Raw genomic sequence first — 21,256 nt, 5'->3', positions numbered from 1 at the left:
TGCTTCTAAAATAAATAAATAAAAAACAAAGCTGCTGATTGCTATCACAAAAGCAATAAGATCCAATGGACAGCCGATCGCTTTCACTCCAAAATGGTGGAATCCAAGGCTGTTGCTGGGTGCTGCTGTGCAATGGAATGTTCTAATGAGTCTCGCCTCTTGGTCATTCTAAGTGTCACCGACTCAGCCCCAGTCATTCCCATCGCTGGCAAGCAGAGGTCATCATCACTGGACTATTGAACATTACGTCATCCACACTCATTCACACACTGACTGCTACACACCTGCGACTCATTACCCTGATCACATACACGCACATATAAGCTGCTCACACACACACTCCAGTGCGAAGTCTTGTTCTGCCATTGTTGACATTTCTGAGCGGTACTTATCCTTGCCTGATCTCCCCGTTGCTAACCCGGACTGTTCCTTGACCTTGCTTTGCCTGCCGCCTGTCTAGAACCTTGCGTTGTATTACCGACATTGATTCTCACTGCCTGCCTCTGATCCATGCCTGCTACATCGACTTGTGAATGCCAGCCGCCAGCCTATCAACCTTATAAGACTGTGCTTGATGTGAGTTCATATACCAGTGTATACTGTGTGTTTTTTTTATTAAACTGTGTTTAATAAACATACTGCAAATGGATCCCTCTGTGTCAGACCCATCGTTACACTAAGCTCTTTGCTAGCAGTGAAGACGGTGATGATACTGACTGTTTTCTTTGAAAAAAGCACTGTAATATTCAGTAGCATTGGCCAGTCTAGGCCAGAATATGAGGTGTGATGTCAGACCATCTTTTTTTCCTGTAATGATTTTGTAGATTGTGTCAAATCAACAACATAGATGAAGAAAAGAGAATAAGAATTGCAAGCTACATACAGAACCCTGTCTCTTTTGGTCTAACAAACAGATAATATTACCCCCACACAAATTGGAATTCAGACATAAATAACCTTCTCTTACAGTGATTCCTCTCTGTTCACTACAGAAATAGTTGTCACGGTTTGTCTCCTCTTGTTAAAATAACGGTAATGGTGAAATGTTGTATACACTACCTGACAAAAGTCTTGATGTTGATCCCAGTTGTAAGAGCAGCAAATAAAAACTTTAATTCTAGATGATCATTTGGAAAAGTGGCAAAAGATGGATTTTTTTTTTCTGATGTAAAACTGCATCCCAATCATTACAAATACTCCAGAAGGCCTATTGAAACCCACATGGACCCAAGATTCTTACAGAAATCAGTCAAGTTTTGTAAAGGAATTATCATGGTTTGGGTTACATTCAGTATGGAGTAGTGCAAAAGAGCTGCAGAGTGGATGGCAGCATCAACAGCCTGAGGTATCAAGACGTGTTCTGCCATTGGTACATTACAAACCACAAATTCTTCAGCAGGATAGCACTCCTTTTCATACTTCAGCCTCTACATCAAAGTTCATGAAAGCAAAGAAGGTCAAGGTGCTCCAGGATTGGCCAGCCCAGTCACCAGAGATGAACATTATTGAGCATGTCAGGGGTAAGATGGAGGCATTGAAAATGAATCCAAAGAATCTTGTTGAACCTTGGGAGTCCTGCAAGAATGCTGTCTTTGTCGTTCCAGATGACTTTATTAAGTTATTTGAGTCATTGCAGAGATGTATGGATGCAGTCGTCCAAGCTCATGGGTCACACACAATATTAATTATTTTTCCACCAATTGTTTTGCACCATGACTTGATGTTCCAAACTGTATAATATTTTTGTTAAGTGCAAAGACTTTTGTCTAAGCAAAGTCAGACCTCACTGTCCTATTCAAATAATTAATAATCAAGGCATGATTATACTTTATTTTAGTAAAATAAGTGTAATCCAGAGGCCTTTCATATAAGCCATTTCTGATACCAAATGATCAACTAGAAGTCAAGTTATTATTTGTTGTTCTAAAACTTGGATAGTGACAAGACTTTTGTCAGGTAGTGTATTGCTGACAAAACATGCCAGTCAAAGACTGTTTATGAAATTCTAGCAATGATGATAATCAAACAAGAAACCACTCAAATGGTAAAGAATAGTTTTATATCTTGTTGCTTTAAGTGTTACATTAAAACATACTAGTCAGGTTGCTATATATTCAAAAATATTTTGAAATGTAGTTACATTTGGATTATATTCTGCATACATGTACAATTCATGTTTATATGTTTGTTTTATCTTACTTTTTTATTTTAAATAATTTTACAGCTTTTACTTACCTTATACTACAACCATATACTATGTATTCTTTTTCAGTTTCTTCAATCACCAGTGCAGCCTGACTCAGTATCCTCATGTATATTACTTGGCTATAAGCATTTTCTTATACTGAAATCTGTGGTATGTTCCATCACATTGTTTTAAATCTATACCAAAACATTCTAAAAAGGGGAATCCAACCAAGTACAAGGTGTACATAAAAGTCCATTGTTATTTTTGGAAACCACTAGTAATGCAAGAAAAAAAAAGGGTAATTTAAAATTCAATGAATTTAATACATCCTATGCTTGACAAACACTTGACAAAAGCCGCACTGCACAAACAGTAACTTTAAATTACCTCCCTCGTTACTTTGTGATTGTTTATATGATAGCATTTATGCCATAATATTTTATCTACTCTAGAAAGAAAAAAATATGGCATTGGAAGCTCACAGTAATGATAAAGCGTCAGTACATATTTATATTCAGACAAAAAGAGTACATACAGCATATTTAGTCACAAAACACCTTATTAGGTACACCTTTCCAACTGCTGGTTAACGCAAATTTCTAATCAGCCAATCACATGGCAGTAATTCAGTGCATTTATGCTTGTAGACATGGTCAATACTATCTGCTGCAGTTCAAACTGAGCATCAGAGTGAGGAAAAATGGTGATTTAAGTGACTTTAAATGTGGCATGGTTGTTGGTGCCAGATTGACTGGTCTAAGAATTTCAGAAACTGCTGATCTGCTGGGATATTCACACACAACCATCACTAGCGTTAACAGAGAATGGTTTGAAAAAGAGAGCGACATCCCTGTCAGCTTAGAAGAGGAAATTGAAGCTACGATTTGAACAGATTAACTAAAATTGGACAATAGAAGATTGGAAAAACGTTGCCTGTCTGAGTCTCGATTTCTGCTGCGACATTAACACATAGTATTGTCAAAATTTGGCATCAACGATATGAAAGCATGGATCTATCCTGCCTTGTATCAACATTTTAGGCTGCTGCTGGTGGTGTCATGTTGTGAGGGATATTTGTTATGCACATTTTGGGCCCATTAGTACCATTTAGCATCATGCCAATGCCACAGACTACCTAAGTATTGTTGCTGACCATGTCCAAGCATGTGACAAGCTCACTTCACTCAATTGGCATCCACAGTCACCAGATCTCAATCCAATAAAGGACCTTTGGGATGTGGTAGAATGGGAAATTCGCATCATAGATGTGCAGTCAACAAATCTGCAGCAACTGCATGATGTCATAATATGGACTAAAATCTCTTTGGAATATTTCCAGTGCCTTGTTAAATCTATGCCACAAAGGATTAAGACAATTCTGAAGGCAAAAGGGGTCCAACCCGGCAAGGTGTACCTAATATTTGGGCAGAATTACATGAATGCAGTTTCTGGCTATAATAAAAGACAGTTTTAAATAAAAGAACGGAAAACTACAAAACATCCCAAGGAAGAAGTATTTTATTGGAATCTTTATTGAATTGCATGCACAGAAGCAGTAATTTGAATGATTGCAGTTATCATGCAAAATGAGAAAATTAAACAGGAAGATGCAGAAAGGTCAATTGGTTACATTTTACAAATCATCCCTTGATTGCTAAACAACAAAACCGTAAACAATCCTCTTAAAATAATTAAAATCTACTGTATTTAATATTCAGTTTCTTAGTTTTATTTTGTAAAAAGAACACTATATACACGTAGTGTGTGAAAACAGGTTTGTCCAGTCTGCTACCGCAATGCTACTTTCATGATAACAAATGAGCTTTACACAATCAAGCAAATAAAGCTTTTAATATTTCATAAACTACAATCACATTAAAGTCTATATTAATTCATACGTCCTGCATAATATACAATCAATTAAATTATAATATCACCTTATCGTTGATTTAAATCACACATTGTGCAAATGAAAATCAGCCCTGAGTCTGTTTAATCCAAGTATTAAATTCAGATACTTGGTGCAATAAAATATAACTAGAATTGTGACAGCAGCGATTTGAACTTGAAGCATTAATAATTCCAATAACATGCAGCATTCCCAGATTCAGCATCAACAGCAGTACACAGTAAAATAAAAAATGCATAATCTTTGTTAATTGATCCTGCATGCAGTGTTTTTGTGTTATGTGTAAATATGATTTAAAGTGCCTTTAATTATGTCTGTTCTCAATTGAACAGAGAATATTACTTTTGTAGAAACATTCTGGAATTTCATTTTTTTATGGTAACAATTTTTCCAGTACTACATGTTTAAATAAAACATAGTGATGAGGTCATGTTCAGTGTTTCTCAACCACATACCTAAAAACCACCAACTCTGCACATTTTCATGGCTGCGTCTAAAATCACTTACTACTCAGTAGCCCCTTTAACACAGTGATTAAAATTACCAAAACCACATTACCGGTAGATTCAAAAAAGCGCTGTTCACACAGGCAAGAACGTTCCGGAATTTTTCCAGAAAAGAGCATTCACAAATCCATTCCAAAATACTGGTAAATTCTGACATCATTAACCAGAAATGACCACTTAACGACTGCACTTGTATTAGTAAACATATAAGGGTTTTAGCTTAGGAGTTGAGCTGGCAATCACTGGCTGCTTCAAGTGCATATGCGTCAAGCAACAGAAGGAGAGCTCGAAGGTAAACAAATAATGGTTTACCATAAGCATTTTATTAATAATGTTTTCCACAGTTGCCATTAGGAAAGGAACATAGAAAAGTTATTTGACTAATATCTAGTAGCTGAATGTGTCTATAAAAATATTCAAAGGGTTTTATTTTCATAAAAAGGCCGGATGTGAATGCGTCTGAATGTTCTGGTTGGCTGGAGTAGATGTCTCACGTTAGCACGTTCTAGCCATGAATGCGCTCTTTCCGGCAATCTTCCTTCTGTGTTCACACAGAGCAGCATTCGGGCAAATTACCGTTAATGTTACAACTTCTTTTTTTGGAAAAATTGTCGGAACGAATTTACCGGTATTTTAAAAAATGTCACCCATACAGACCTTTGCGGAAAATTGCAGGTAATTTTCGGGAAAGGTCTGTATATGTGAAAGGGGCTATTAGGTACTGCATTTGAATTTAAATTTATTACTCGATCATTAGAAAAGTAACGTTACATTCTATACAGTATGAATGTAAGTAGTTTGTCATGATGAGGTGACCTATCCGCATCAGTTGCATCGCTTCACTCCCATTCATTGCTGCGTCCCAATTTGCATACTTATAATACACCCTAAAAGTATGTACTTGTTTGTGAATTAAAAATACGTAATTTTGAGTGTATAACAGAATTGTAGGCAAGCTTTGGGATATAGTACTTCCTTGTTAACAGATCTTTGTGTTGCTTGGCTATGAGCCCTGTTAATTATCCACATATCTGTCATATTTAATTTTCTACCTTATTAGAGGGGCAGCAGCAGAATAATCTCCCATTCTTTAATGCAAAGATATCTCCACAGGTCTTTGGATAATTATGCATTCAGATGTTAATGTCCAAACATGTCTTTATATAAGTTCAGTATGACATTAAGATGATTAGACGTTAAAAAAAGCAAGTGATATGTCCATGTTTTAAACTTCTGTCACGAGAGGTCATGTTTTATATCCTTGATTGGTCTCATGCAATAATATGACGCGATTTTGCAGGTCAGAGTTCACCAAGCTTGAATTTTCCAATGCAGCGAACTGCAAAACTTGCCGCACTACCTGTTTTCTGTCTGACACATTCGTGTGCGTATGAATGGAAGTGCACGGGAAGAAAAATGCAGTGTGATCGCAGCTTCATGGGTGTTAAAGACAAAGGAGACATCCAAAACATGCAGTGTAGGTGGTTCTCCAGGAACGTGGTTGAGAAACACTGATCTAATTGGCAAAACTTAAATAAGAATCATTTTCTTAGTAATGTAAGTAATAAAATAGGCATAAATTATTGTATACAGCATGTCAGAACAGTGAGATGCTGGCAGTAAATTACAAATCAAACTAATTTTTTATTCCATAAGTGCAACTATTTTACTATCTACAGTCTACATTTATTTAAACATTTAAGAATGTTTTTAAAGGAATAGTTCACCCAAAAATGTCATCATTCATGCATCTTTAACTTGTTACAAAAAAGGCTAATTGTTGGGACCCATTGACTTCCTTAATGATTTCTTTCCTAGTATGGACGTCAATGAGTAACACATTCTTTAAAATAAAGGTCACTACACTTGTTCCTGGAGGGCCGGTGTCCTGCAGATTTTAGCTCCAACTCTAATTAAACACACCTGAACAAGCTAATTAAGGTCTTACTAGGTATACTTGAAACAACCAGTCTGGTGTGTTGAGGCAAGTTGGAGCTAAACCCTGCAGGTACACCGGCCCTCTAGGACCGAGATTGGTGACCCCTGCTTTAAAATATCAAGTTCAACAGAAGACATGAAAGACAGAAAATGATGAGTCAATATTCATTTTTGGATGAACTATTTCTTTAAAGGAATAAACAATTTAAACCATAGTTAAATTAAGAAAATAATAAAAGTGATTTGTATAATGTCTTTGGATGTCCACAGTAAACAACTAAAACGTTTACTGTACTGACAACAAACAGTCACAATTTTTTAACAGAGATGCTCTCCATTTCACATGCCTCTTTGCATAGTTGTACAGCTTCTGTGATTGGTGTGGAATACCAGGAACCGTGTTTCTGAAAAAAAAAAAGCAGTTACAGATTTGAGTTTGAGTTTAATTACGTTGAGTGAAATGAGTTGGTATTTATGTACAATTATTCATTCATTGACTTCGGCTTAATCGCTTATTTAGCAGAGGTCATCACAGCGAAATTAACCGCCAACTATTCCAGCATATTTTTTACACAGCAGATGCCCTTCCAGCCATAACCAAGTACTGGGAAACACCTATACACTCTCACATTCACATACAATATGGCCAATGTAGTCCATTCAGTTCACTTATAGTGTGCGTCTTTGGAATGTAGGGAAAACTGCAGGAACTGGAGGAAACCTTTGCAAACCAAGAACATGCAAACACCTCACAGAAATGGCAATTAAGGGGACAGTGCTAACCACTGAACCACCGTGCCACCCTGCATGTACAATATACTGTACACAGTTTTAAGTGTCTTGAGCAGGATCGCACTATTAAGGCAGGAATACATTACTGCAATTACATGTGAAAAAAAAGAAAAGCTAGTAAATAAATGATTGTTTTGGTAAAATTGGACATTCTTCACTTTGCTGAGTTTCTGCCTTCCATATTTACTGTGTTATATGTTAGAGCAATTATCTGCTCCTGTTCATTATGTAAATCTATGAATGAACTAAATCTATTGATTATATTTGTCTCTTTAGTTAAATGATGCTGTTCATAATATCTTTACTTGGTCTTTCTTATCTACTTTAAACAGAGAGAAAAAATGCTGAGAAACTAGTTTAAGTAAATCTTCATTTAGTGTATCAGAAAAGTAGAATAGAAAAAAGTACTTGAAATGGCATGAGCTGAAAGGACAGGCATATTTATAACTAGGTGAACTAACATGAAATCAAAAAAACATAAATCTGTTTGCTTTGAAGACAGCAGATATAGTGTATTTACTGGAAAAGTCAGTCAGTTTACACATTTACACATTTATTGTGTGAAAGTGGTAAATGGCTTCTATTATTGAAAATGGCCTTCTGTCTGATTCAGAGTCTTCATGTCATCACTTGTCAAACTTGTTTATACAACGGTCAAAGGTCATAAAAATGAACATATAACAAGGAGATCCCACATTGTATTTATAAATTTGAACAGAGGAAATAAAAGTCTGTAGTCATTTTAGCAATGTTATATTACATATAGTGGTAATTCTTCAACTACAAGCACTTATATGTCCTTTGAACAAAATTAGATATATTTTTGGGTATTTGATCAATTTTCTCTTTCTTTGTCAAACTAAAATTAAATCTACTTTAAAAAAACACTACCTTTCTATTATATGTTTTTGTTTTCTATTTCACCTTGTCGCACACCCAGAGTTTTAAATGTCAATAATGAAAATAGCATTTTAAAATATTATTTATCTGGTATCTATTAATGTATTTTAATTAAGCACTTGTGAAATCATTTAAATATTTTATCGTTATAAATGTAAGACTTATCCATATTATTTTTTATACAAAATATAGCTGTCGCACAGTATCAGTGTCATTTCCACTGCAACACTGTTATGTCATTTTTAAAACATTTGCGTGAAAGATTGTTTAGGTGGTTTCTATGAAAATGAATAGTGCCATCTGAGAACATGATCAAGATCGAGGGAATTTTAATTTTTATCAACAATACCTCAGGGTAAATATTGATTGATAAGGAAATACATTTATTCAATTTAATTCCAAGCATGCTGTACCTTCAAAGATGTTTTTAAAAGCCAAACAAAATTAAGGTAAATAAGAGTGTTCTGTATACATGAAAGGCTAGTGTCAATTCAAAGCTAATCGGTAAGGCTATTTTTCATTGTTTCACAATTAACTGTTGAATTGTCATTTCCACCACTGTCATTTCCATCACCACACACTTTAAAAAAAATAAATAAAAAATAATAATAATAATACATTTTATTTAAAGACACCGTTCTAGCAACTCAAGGACACCGTACAATCAACAAGAGCAATAAAACAACAAGAGAAATAATAAAATATACACAAATGTATACTTAAAAAGTTCTCATCACAATGTATTAGTTCATGCTCTATGTAATATACAAGTTTATTTATTTTCTAATAAGCTCTTAAGCTCTTAACCGAATTAATATTAGATTTTAGAGTGTGACAGGTGTACAATTCAGCACACAACTAATTTATTTCGTAGATAAATGTATATATATATATATATATATATATATATATATATATATATATATATATATATATATATATATATATATTGTAGAAAGATTGGTTAAACTAGACACAAAAATGATCTTAGACAATGTTTGACTGCCATAATTTATTTCATTTTGAAAGATTTTCAAGCTAGACAAATTGTTTAAACTTATGAGGCCATGTTACGTTTTTTTTTACTCAACTTCACAAGACTAAAAGTGCCTGTAGTTGAAGAATGGCCCATAGATACTGTACACAGTACTGTACATCAGCTAAATGTGCATTAGTTGACATGTTGGCTGCATATTTACTGTGATAATATCTTGTTTGGGCAAAGCAGTGGCGCAGTAGGTAGTGCTGTTGTCTCCCTGCATTTGCGTGGGTTTCCTCTGGGTGCTCCGGTTTTCCCCACAGTCTACAGACATGCCATGCGGTACAGGTGAATTGGGGATTGGGTAGACTAAATTGTCCATAGTGGATGAGTGTGTGTGAATGAGTGTTTCCAAGAGATGGGTTGCGGCTGTAAGGGCATCTGCTGCTTAAAAACATGCTGGATAAGTTGGCAGTTCATTCTGCTGTGGCGACCCTGGATTAATAAAGGGGACTAAGCTGACAAGAAAATGAATGAATGAATGAATAATTGAATATCTTTATTAAACGATTCTTTGATTTGTTTGATTCTTAAAGGAAGGAAATACCCCTGGTTTCAATAGCGGTCTTAAAGTCCATGTGAACCAGAAAGCCAGTGAGTGTACACGTCTTTTTTCTGTATGTTGACATACTTTCATCTAGTGGAATATTGAGTAGGAGGTCGAGCTTTCTTTTTGCACATTGAAACGTGTAGTTAAACTCACTGTAAGATGGACATAAATAAGATTTTGACTGAATACGTCAAACTGATGTCAAAAGAACTGGCACTCCAAATGCCTAAGTAAAATAGTCAAACTTTGAACAAACATTTTTTTTTCATTGAATTAAATTGCACAGATTCATTCTTCACTTAACAAGTCTAACAATGTGCAGTGCAAAATAAACATTGTAAATCTTGGTAACACTTTACAATAACAGTACATGAATAATGATGTATTAATATGTAAACTATACATTACTTTATTATGAATTAATGAGCAGTTAAGGTGTGCGCTAATCATGGGCTAACTTTATCTACAACATGAGTCACATGAGTTTATGTGTGAATAATGACTACCTTGTTAGTTCATGTTGTTAATAATGTATTAATTAACATTTAGGTTTGTTAAATGTAACCAACATGAACTTGTGAGCTGTTAATGTATAATTATGTCATGACTTTACTTGGAGGGGCTCCTTAACTAATTGTCTAAACAAATGTTTACACTGTTCATGCTGATGTTGACAAAACACTTTTCAATTCTTATTCAGTGTACACGCACTAAGCATATGTGTATGAGGTGTTCATGAATAGTTAGGAATGGGTTAATGATGATATGCCCCTCTAAGTAAGGTCATGATATGATTATACATTTACATGAGTTCATGATGGGTAAACTAAGCATAGACTAATATGGTAATTAATACAACAATTAACAAACAAGCATGTGCTCACGAGTAATTAGCTAGCCGTTATTCACACATGAACTTGTGACTCATGTAGTTAAAGTTAGTTTATAATTAGCACATGCAACAACTCATCCTTACTCCATAATAATGTTTAATTTACATATTAGTACAAAATTATTCATGTATTGTTATTGTAAATTGTTACTTAAAATTGGATGTTTTTGTAGTTTTGAAAACTCACTTGGTAAGGACATCAGGGCCCAGCCTCCGACATTCTGTGGCTTCTTATTTGTGACTAGCAGGTTCTTGAAGCTGTTCTGGCACAATTTTGTCCAACAACGGAGCTTCCATTTCCTCCAGTGGAATGGAAAAGGATTCCAGGTTCTGGTTTTGGAGCTTCCTTTTTTCTAGAAAGTAATGGGAAAGTCTGGGCACTGCCTTTGGCTTCAGCAAAGAGACCCTACTGTTAGAAATCTTACTTTGTAGCAGTCTAAATGATTTTCTGCTTAGCCGACTTCTTCCTGTTTATTTATATATTAATGAAAAGATTACATTTCCTCCACACTCATCAACTGCCCTTTTCTGTAGTGGAATGGCAAGGGATCAGGCACCAGCAAAGACACCCTATTAGTGAAATGGGGGCTTTGTGATTGTCCACACGATAAACCACTGAGCAAGTGCTTTCCATTTAATCCTAAATAAACAAAGTTATGAAATCCATAATAAAAGATAAATGTGTCATTGTGTTGTGATTGTTGATTGTAGTCTTCCATCGTGTCAGTCTATTAGATCCAGGCACCAAGTGGTCTCTGAGCTCTCAGATTGGCTACAAAGTCCTACACTGGACTCGCTAGACCTGCTCTCTGACGTTTCACTGTCTTGACCCAGCCTTTGGTTACTTAGCAGGCACTCTTGACTTGTGTGCTCTACCTCAGATGATTCTACAAGTGAACAGGGAATTATGCCCAATTCCTTTGGAGAGGGCGGAGAATGCTCTTGTGGGAAAATGGAAGATACCAAATTCTGGTTGTGAGCAAGGCCCACTTCTGACGTCCTGTGCACTTCACCCAAGGTTAGAGTGGAGTAGGAAGGAGCTGGTTCTGTGGAAATTTGTAAATGTGAATACGAGCTAGGTGTGACCTTACAGGATAAACCGGAACCACACAAGTTTTGAGAAAACAAGTTCTGCAAAACAGGTTGTGATTGGCTGATACTGGCATGGGCTCCATCTCCAGGACAAACACTTAATAATAAACCCTCTGGTTGTGGAGCCTCTCTTGGTGTTGGTCCTTGGGTTCCTGGACCAGTAGAAAAGTGATGATGACTGATACTGGACGAGGATGAAGTAAGAATGGAACTCCAGTCATGGGAACAGGGGTCATTTGCTGGAACTGTAGAGTGTTGAATAGGCTCATGCTGGTGAAAGTGTCCCTGTTTCTCTGTGTGCTGAGCAAAACCAGACCCACCTGCAAATACCAGAGACACATTTAAGTCAAATGATACCTAAAGAATACGTTTACCCAAAATTGAAAATTCTGTTAATTAATTAATTTCTCTTCCCATGACATTCATTCGTCTTCGAAACACAAATTGATACATTTTAGATGAAAACTAAGAGCTCCCTCAGAGCTCCCTTTGGACAGAAATATTCTGAGATGTGGTACATGCAGTACAGTTGAATTGGGTAGGCTAAATTGTAGTGTATGAGTGTGAATGAATGTCTGTGTATGTTTCCCAGAGATGGGTTCCGGCTAGAAGGGCATCTGCTCAGAAAAACGTGCTGGATAAGTTGGCAGTTCATTCTGCTGTAGCGACCCCAGATTAATAAAAGGACTAAGCCGAAAAGAAAATAAATAAAAGAATAAATTTTCTATAAATGCTGTGCGTGTACTTTTTAAAGGTTTTTAAAGGTACAGTTTAAATATCTGACTGTTTATATTAAAGGACAAAATTGTATTATAAATAGTATATAAATATAAATATACATTTTAATACAAGAACTGCTGTGCTGTGAAAAAAATATATAATTGTGTATGGAAAGCATTGTGAATGCACCGTGATGTATAAAGATATCGAATTGAACCAAATTGATGGCATGATAATCGTCACAGAACCGAGCCGTGAGACCAGTGTAGGTCCTCTAATTTTTGTGACTAATAAAAACGAGACGATAATGTGATTCGGGGATGTATTTTGGTGAATATTCAATCAGAATTAATTTTGGTGTGTGAGGCATGATGCGCACAAATACACACACACACACACACACACACACACACACACACACACAAACACATACATACATACACACACACACGAACACACACGCACACACATGCACACACACTGTTACTTTGAAAAGTAACTGATCCACAGTAGACACGAGATGCGATTACATCATCCATGGGGCGTCTGTCTGATTAAACTATGTATAATGAGTTGGCTACAGCAAGGAGAAAAAGTAGATTCACGTTTGATGACAAGACAAAAAGCCCGTAAACTGATTGGGAGGGGAAGCTGATAAAAATAACAAATCTAAAGTGACATCATTATGCCAGTTAATAAGCCCAAAATTCACAGTTAACTTAATCTTTTTTATTTACCCGTGTGTGTACTTTTGTCAAACTGAAATGGAATAGCCTCTTGCTAACCTTTAGAAAATTGACTCTAGATTTAGACAAAAAAATCTTGTGAAATTTAGTTAACTAAAATTAGACTAAACCTAAATTAAGTTTGAAGACTAAAATATGACTAAAACTAAAATGGAATTTTAGTAAAAGACTAAGGGCTCTATTTTGACAGTCCATGCACAGAGTGCAAAACGCAGGGTGCAAACGCTTTCAGGGCGTGTCAGTATGCATTTTTGCTAATTTAGAGACAGGAAAATCCGCTTTGCGCCATGGTGCATGGTCAAATAGGATTGAGTTTATTTTCTTAATGAGTTATAGGTGTGTTTTGAGAATATACCAATTAGAGCCTCATCTCCCATTTCCTTTAAGAGCCAACTGCGTCGCGCCATAAGCGCATTTTGACGTAAAGTAAGTTCACTTTTGCTTTTGCTCTCGGGGATAGGGAAACCTTTACGCACAGACATCAATTAGACTCTAAATAATTAATTTCGTTTGTTAAGTGCAAAGATTTGTTTCAAAACTATTATTAAATTCAGTTCTAATTTCTAGCAAACGAATAAATGAACAATAATAACCAAGTGTGGTCAAAATACTGAGTTATTTCCTAATACATCTCAAATTTGACAGGTGGACAAATCTAAGCTTGTTTTTAATAAAACAAATATAAATATAGATATAATAAATAATACTGCTAATAATAATAGCATTATACAAAAGCAAATCGAATGAACAGAAAAAGCCTCCCGAGATGAAGAAAGTAAGGCAGATATATATATATCCTTAAGATATTATATATTTTTCATATGTAAAGTTATTTGCGTATTGCTCTGCATCTTGTTTGTAGTGTGTAAGCCAGGCGCACTTTGCGCCAGACAATAGACCGACTTTGTTCTGGTCTAAAGATCAGACTATTTACAGTTTCTCAAAATAGCAACGAGCCAAAACACGCCTGCTTTTTTAGACCACAACACCTATGGGCGCACAATTGAGGGCAAATGCATTTGCTATTTAAACAGCGTGGTGCAACACCTGAAAATGAACCTTGCGCCAAGCTAAAAGTAGCAAAAGACTATTGCGCCGCGCCTTGCGCCACATTGCGCCGGGTGTATGATAGGGCCCCAAGACTAAATCAATATTGGCTTTCAAAATTAACACTGACCCAGACCTGTCGTGAAAGAGAAGATATAGGTGAACAAAATCCTATTTACAGTTTTTCTGGTGCAGAAAACCGTTTGTCGAAATTGTTCTTGAAGTCACGTAGAATGTTTTTATTCCTTTTCTGCACTTTGAACTTCTCGTGACAGTTCTAGGATTCTCTAGAATTATTTCAGACAGTTCTAGGATTTCATCAAAAAAAAAAAAACTTAATTTGTGTTCCAAGGATGAACAAAAATCTCAGGGCATTGACACGAGGCTAAGTAATTATTGACAGGATTTTCAGTTCCAGGTAAACTAATCCTTTAAGACTTTGTTTAGTGTCTGTTAAGATAATTTAAGATGGTTTTGTCAATGGAAAACCAAAGCTACAAAGAAATTGTGGCCATACCATTAACTCTGCTATGGTTCCATGATGTGGATCTCAAAAGACCCTCAGAGACAACATGGTCTTTGTGCTGCATGTGGATATTGGAACCCAAAATGTAGGTTGGAGACATGCTGACAGCAGCACTGGACATCATGTGGACTCCATAGGGACAGGAGGAGAAAGGTGCAGCATAATGACGAGCAGCTATATGTGCTTGAAGCAGGTGCATTATATGATGAAGATCTTTTGTTAGATTAGCCACTTCCTCTTTCAGGTTGCCCATCTGTTATGGAGAAATTGTATTCAAAATTATTACATCATTTAATATAATGTGAATTATTTTTCACTAAATTAAAAAGATATTGTAATTACACAGTGATTGAGGTCATCATGTGTACTATTTTCATGAACTTTTATAATGTGATTGTACCTTCTTGTTAAGCTGATCAATAGTTTCTCTCACTTCCTTTGTTTCCTGTAGCAGGGAAACATTCACCTGACCAGAGCCTGCAAATAACAAAGAAGCAATCACTCATCTGATTTATGCATATATTATTAAGATAAATAGCCTTAAGTATACCCTTACCATCCAGTGTCTTACTACTCTGTGATGTCTCTGTAGTACCTTTGGTAGAGGTGTCTTCAACATTGAATTGAAATACGTGCCCATTGTCTTCAATTCCATCTACAACTCTGTAAAAGCCAATATGGTAATCTGATATGCACATATACTACACATGTAAAAGCTTTAAAATTACTCAGTCAGCCACAAGTATTTATTCCTACTCATGCATTGTCCATACAGGGGTGAGCAACTCTGGCCCTCAAGGTCCACTGTCCTTCAGAGTGACTTCATTTTTATTTTTTAATATGTGTAAGGGCTTTTTAGTGGTCTTTAGGTGGGTTTGAAACTAAACACTGCATAAAAATGAACGATAATGGCCAGAGTTGCCCAGTCCTGATCTACTTAAACATCCTATCAAAATTGAGTTGGAGTTTTGTGGCTTTCTGACAAGTTGACAACTTTTATCAAATGGACACATTTAAAACTGTTGCCTACTTCAGTTTCTGTATTTATCAATGATTGATAATGGTCAAGGTTTGCTAAAAAGTGTTAATCAAGTAAAGCGCTCTCCAAATCAGACAGTCAGATATCCTTTTAATTTAAAGTACTCTTCTTTCTCAGACTGTGCATAAATGGGCTTGTTCAGGACAAAGTAGTGCCATAGTAAGAGATCAGCAAGCTTCACATAGATAAGAAAGCTGCACATGCATTTTCAGGAAGTCACAAATATCAGTCTTCAGTGCATGCAAGGGCAGACTTAACTAATAAGCTAGGTAGGCGGCCGCTTAGCCTGGGGAATTAGGGACCCCTGACCAATGCCAAGAAGCCTGGATTTATCATACGTCTCTTTTATACATTTTCTGTCGTATGGTGTAAAATCGGTCTCTATTATTAATGGAACGTTCCGTCCATACTGAACATGTGCGAGGTGTGAGCGCTTCAAACTGCCAGTCCAGTGTTTCCAACTTAATGACATTTCAGACTCCCCTAGCGCTGATTAAAAAAAAAAAAAAGCATCTAGTGACTTTTTTTGGAGGTTACTGGAGACTACTCTTCTCAACGAACTGCAGGTGATGCAGTCGACCTCTCCCCCACCTCAGAGCACTCACAGTATACCAGCCCTCTAGGACTGGGTTTAAACAGCCCTGCTGTACATAGTTAGTTTGTAAAATTGTTTTTTTATTTGTAAATGTACTAGTTTCAATTTAACATTAAGAAGATAAAGGTTCCTTTAGATGCAGTGGTGCAATAGATAGTGCTGTCACCTCATAGCAAGAAGGCCGCTGGTTTGCAAGTGGTGCTCGCTGCAGAGCTATTTGAGGAGAGCTGAGCTCCAGCGAGGGGGAGCTTAATCTTGAGCTCCACCTTTTTTGCACTTCTTCTACGAGTGATGTCACTGGGGGTAGGGTTAGGGGTGGGGTTGGTGTACGCATTAAAACAGCTTACAGGAGGAGGAGCGACAGCTCATGCTCCCCCTCGCTGGAGCTCAGCTCTCCTCAAATAGCTCTGCAGCAAGCACCCTCTCCTGGTTTGAGACTTGGCTGGGTCAGTTATCGTTTCTGTGTGGAGTTTGCATGTTCTCCCTGCATTCGTGTGGGTTTTCTCCGGGTGCTCTGATTTCCCCCACAGTTCAAAGACATGTGGCACAGGTGAATTGGGTAGGCTAAATTGTCTGTAGTGTATGAGTGTGTGTGGTTTCCCAGAGATGGGTTGCATAAAACATATGCGGGATAAGTTGGTGGTTCATTCCACTGTGGTGACCCCAGATTAATAAAGGGACTAAGGCGAAATAAAAATAAATGAATGAAGTTTTCTTTAAATATTAAAATTAGTGGTGGGCCGTTATCGGAGACTCTTATCGCGTATTAAAAAAATACAGCCATTAATCTATTCTCAAAGTTGGGTTGGGAGCTGGGTCTGTTTTACGCAAGCTATGATGACTTTCACCTTGATATTTTAGCACAGATGTATACCTGACTGGTGAGCCAAATTACAAAAAAGTGCCCTTCTGAATCAAATCAGCAGGATGCCCTTCTGGATCTTTCACTTACTTCAAAGAAACTAATGACTAAGTTTATGTAGACATCTGTAATCTAGTTATTTGGCTTATTAGACGATAATATAATTAAGGTGTTTACGTGAAGTGCTTTCATAAAAGAGTTTCCTGTAGTTTTGGATGACTAACTGCAGTTCAGCAGTTTTACATTCACTCATGAACATTTCATTGATGCCCCTGTGACAAACTAGGGTATTAGATGAAAATAAGGAGTAAGGACTGGTGAGAGTGTTGTGGAATTTTATAAGCACGCCAATTGGAAAGAAAAAACTTCCGCATTTCGCAATGTGTGTGTGTGGTCCTTTACCGACAGCCGCGTGTGTGGATCTTGTGGGAAAGTATGACGAAAAGTCCTACATGACGGTAATGTTTTGATTGCAGTGTTTACTTCAATAACGCCACTAATACATGCATACTTCACATCTTAATCTCATTTCTGTTTAGTTCAATTATGACTTTAGTCAGATTAATATATATAAGCACCCCTGGCCTAAACAAACTGAACTGAAAAGAGGAAATGTGGCCATGTTCTGATACAAATGCTCCAAAAAAGCCAGGTATGAAAATTGATATGAGGATGTAGTAATAATAATATAGTTTGCCGTCTTTAGTGAGACTGTATGTTACCTTGGACTAAGATCTGGTGGTCCAAAGCAGTTGAGAGTAGGGATGAGCAGCTTGGCAGGTTTGCGCGCCATACTTCCAGAATCTGTTTGTGTTTTATGGATGGGTTTAGGCGTAGATGAAGGTTGCTGGGTTTGTTTCTGTACTTTGCTTGGAGGTTTTGGAGAGGGATTTGGACTCCAGCCCCTGACGGGTGAGCGACAATGTCGTAGGGCATTGAATTGCATTAACTCCTCTCCTAAAAGGTTCCCTAATGATGTTCGCCGCACAGGGCTGCCTAGATTGGGCAGGAGTAGATTCCTACATGTACTAGAAGCAGATGAAACATGGAAGTACTTGTCTGGATCATCAGCCTTTTCTACAACGGATGGACGCTTATTCTCAGTTGAGACACTGAAGTCTGGGTAATTCTGCTGCAAGGAAGAGACAAAGACATTTTGCTAAGAGATAGATCATTATATGCGTACAGTAGCTTGAATGACCATTGGACTTGTGATGGAATTGTACTTATAAACTGGAATACCCAATATAGCTACTCTAGTGAAGTAAGATGAAAGATCCTTTAGGTTAAATTTAAAATGTAAACAATCTTGTTTTCCTATGGTACCAACTCTCGAATGCAATGTCAACAGCATCCCCATTATTTTAACTGACCACCACCCACCAACCTCAATCCAGAATCACACAAACAAACTGCAATTCATTGCACTAATGAACAGCAGAGAAGATATTAGAAGAGAAACTATTCAGAACGGCACTCCTGAATCTGTATTGTTGTATTGGATGTTATTTTATCATCTTGTTGCATCACATTTATTACACTATAAATTTGTCAAAAAGACAAGTATAGAGCACTTAAATAAACTAACTAATTAGCTGTTACAGTATTGAAAATGACAATGAATTGTAGAATGTGTGGGCTCACCTCAGTCTCACTGCCCTCTCTCAGATTATATGTGAGGTTTCGGTGGATGTCTATAGTGAAGATGTTGGCATACTCAGGATAAAGTTCAAGCACATCGCTTAAACCTTTCACACCAATGTACTGCAGGTCACAATACGTCAGTGCCTTCACATCTGCATTTGTCTTAATCACATGATTCTGGCCTGGGAGGTCTGATCCAATCAGATCTCCTCTTCCTGAAAATGATATATAAGTTCTGTATTAAAACTGTTAATCATTTGCAGATTTGGTTATCATTTAGTTCTGTTAATCTTTGTAATATCATACACCAAAATGTTTTATTTTTAGTATGCCTTTTTACAGTATTAGACTTGAAAATGAGACTTGAATAGACTATACTCAGTTATAGAAAACTACACTCAGTTATAAAAAACAGTTATAGAAGTCATAGAAAGCAACCAAAGCTACAAACCTAGAATAGCCAAAACCATGTTGTCCTTTAGAACCTCCAGTGACCCAGAACAGACAAAATAGTTGGCCTGCAATGCATCGCCTTGTCGGATGAGATATTCTCCCGGGGTGCAGAAAGAAGTTTTGATGTGGAGGGAAAGTGAGCGCAGGCAACCCCGACTGGCAGCTTCAAACACAGGCAGTTGCAGGATGTCTTTGTTTAAGTGCATGGCTATATCTGCCCTCAACTCATCAGGAAAATCATGCAAGAGCTGCAGAAAAGAAAGGAAACCTGCGTTAACACTGTTGATAAATAAATAATAAACATAAAATATTGTAATACCTCATATGAAACTAAAAAAATTCAAAGTGTTTTAAAGGTTGAGACAAACAGAAAAATTACTAAGCTCTTCTGGGTTTTTGCAAGAGCATTACTGTTCAGTTAACCCTTGTGCTCTGTTTTTATTTACTTTTGCTTGTGTTTAATTTACTACCATTTTGTTACTTTATGTTAGGGATAAAAACACCCACTGAATCAAACTGTTGTAAAAATGCATCAGATAAATGCACACACAACATGATATATTTTTAATATAAAAAGTAGTTGTGGACTGCTTTTTCTTTACCTTTTATCACAGTCTTGGACATGAGAACGATTAGTGAAAACATTGGCTCTTTTTGCAGTATTGTTAGAGTTTTATTTTTTTTCCTCCCCAATTTACGGTTAATGATTGTTTTTGCCCTATTGACTTCCATTATAACCACATTTTTTGGGTATACAGGCATATCTAAAGGGTTAATGGCGCCTGATCTTACCAACAGGGAAAACCACCAATCAAAAATGTGGTTATAATAATAAAAAAAATCACTTTGTAATCCAAAAAATATGGTTATAATAGAAATCAATGTGGCAAAAACAGCCACCAACAGTAAATTATGGAGAAAAAAATTAAATTAATTTAAAAAGGTGGTAAAAGATAAAAAAAAATAAACAGTCCACAAAAACGTCTTTTTTTTTGTCATTTATAAATTTGGCAATTAAAGAGTTAGAATCCTTTAATTTTTTAAGCAATTTAGTACTTTTGATCAGGACTGAGGTTGATTAACAGAATTATGCAAAAATATTTGAATTTTTTTTTTTTTTACAGTAGTTTAATTTAGTGGATGTTTTCATTCCTAACAGAGCAAAAGGGTAATACATTTACTATTGTTTATTGTTAAGAGTATTTTAATTCAAAGCATTTTCTCAAAATAAGTGTCAAAATAAGATTTGTGACCAAAAATCATTATATCTGAAACACAAAAAGAATTATGGCCAAATTAAGACACAAAATCACCCCAGAGTGGATAAAAACATCCCTAACAGCACATCAAAAGTAAATTGTGGGGTACCATAACTCTCAGTACTTGGTCCCTTGCATTTTACATTATATATGCTGCCATTGGATGAAATCCTTAAAAAATTATTTAGGAGTTAGTTTCCACTGCCATTCCGATGGTACACAACTCCATTATCTCCTCACAATCTGACAATTTGTATAACTTCACAAAACGAGCAGATATCATAGCTGATATTAAAAATAAATTATTCATAACTATATTACTAAATTCAGACAAAAAAAAAAAACAACAACTATAAAGAAAAAATCTACATTACTAATAAACTCTTAATGGATGTACAGTCCTCGTTGTCAGTCAACAATTTTGGGGTGATGTTTGATAGCAACCTGTTATTTGAGGACACATTTCAAGCACTTGTTTGTTTTTTAGGCTGTTGCAGTCTTTTGCATGGTTACAAGCATGTACTGTAAGCTGCTGCTACACAATGTCATTACAAGGGTT

The 21,256-nt window shown here is 36.2% G+C and overlaps 1 protein-coding gene across 3 annotated transcripts in view; it reads right to left on the bottom strand.

Moving 5' to 3' along the window:
* Positions 1-3,690: 3,690 nt before the first annotated feature.
* Positions 3,691-21,256, bottom strand: part of kcnh4b (potassium voltage-gated channel, subfamily H (eag-related), member 4b) — a 77,939-nt gene continuing 60,373 nt past the window's right edge. Inside the window, exons 10-18 of one of the 3 annotated variants that reach the window (XM_073918295.1) lie at positions 19,437-19,686; positions 18,986-19,200; positions 18,064-18,473; positions 15,402-15,508; positions 15,246-15,322; positions 14,837-15,098; positions 10,902-12,126; positions 6,740-6,945; positions 3,691-6,324 (exon numbers count right to left, since the gene is read on the bottom strand). In XM_073918295.1, coding sequence (XP_073774396.1) covers positions 11,438-12,126; positions 14,837-15,098; positions 15,246-15,322; positions 15,402-15,508; positions 18,064-18,473; positions 18,986-19,200; positions 19,437-19,686 — 2,010 coding nt within the window. In that variant the 3' untranslated portion in view covers positions 3,691-6,324; positions 6,740-6,945; positions 10,902-11,437. Of the gene's footprint in view, positions 6,946-10,901; positions 12,127-14,836; positions 15,099-15,245; positions 15,323-15,401; positions 15,509-18,063; positions 18,474-18,985; positions 19,201-19,436; positions 19,687-21,256 lie in introns of all 3 variants that reach the window. The other 2 variants (XM_073918294.1, XM_017358510.4) reach the window with 2 other exon arrangements.

This window comes from Danio rerio, chromosome 12, assembly GCF_049306965.1.
Source record: "Danio rerio strain Tuebingen ecotype United States chromosome 12, GRCz12tu, whole genome shotgun sequence".
NCBI classification, from domain to species: domain Eukaryota; kingdom Metazoa; phylum Chordata; class Actinopteri; order Cypriniformes; family Danionidae; genus Danio; species Danio rerio.
Note: the sequence above shows the minus strand (reverse complement) of the source record. Positions and strands in the feature narration are given on the sequence as shown.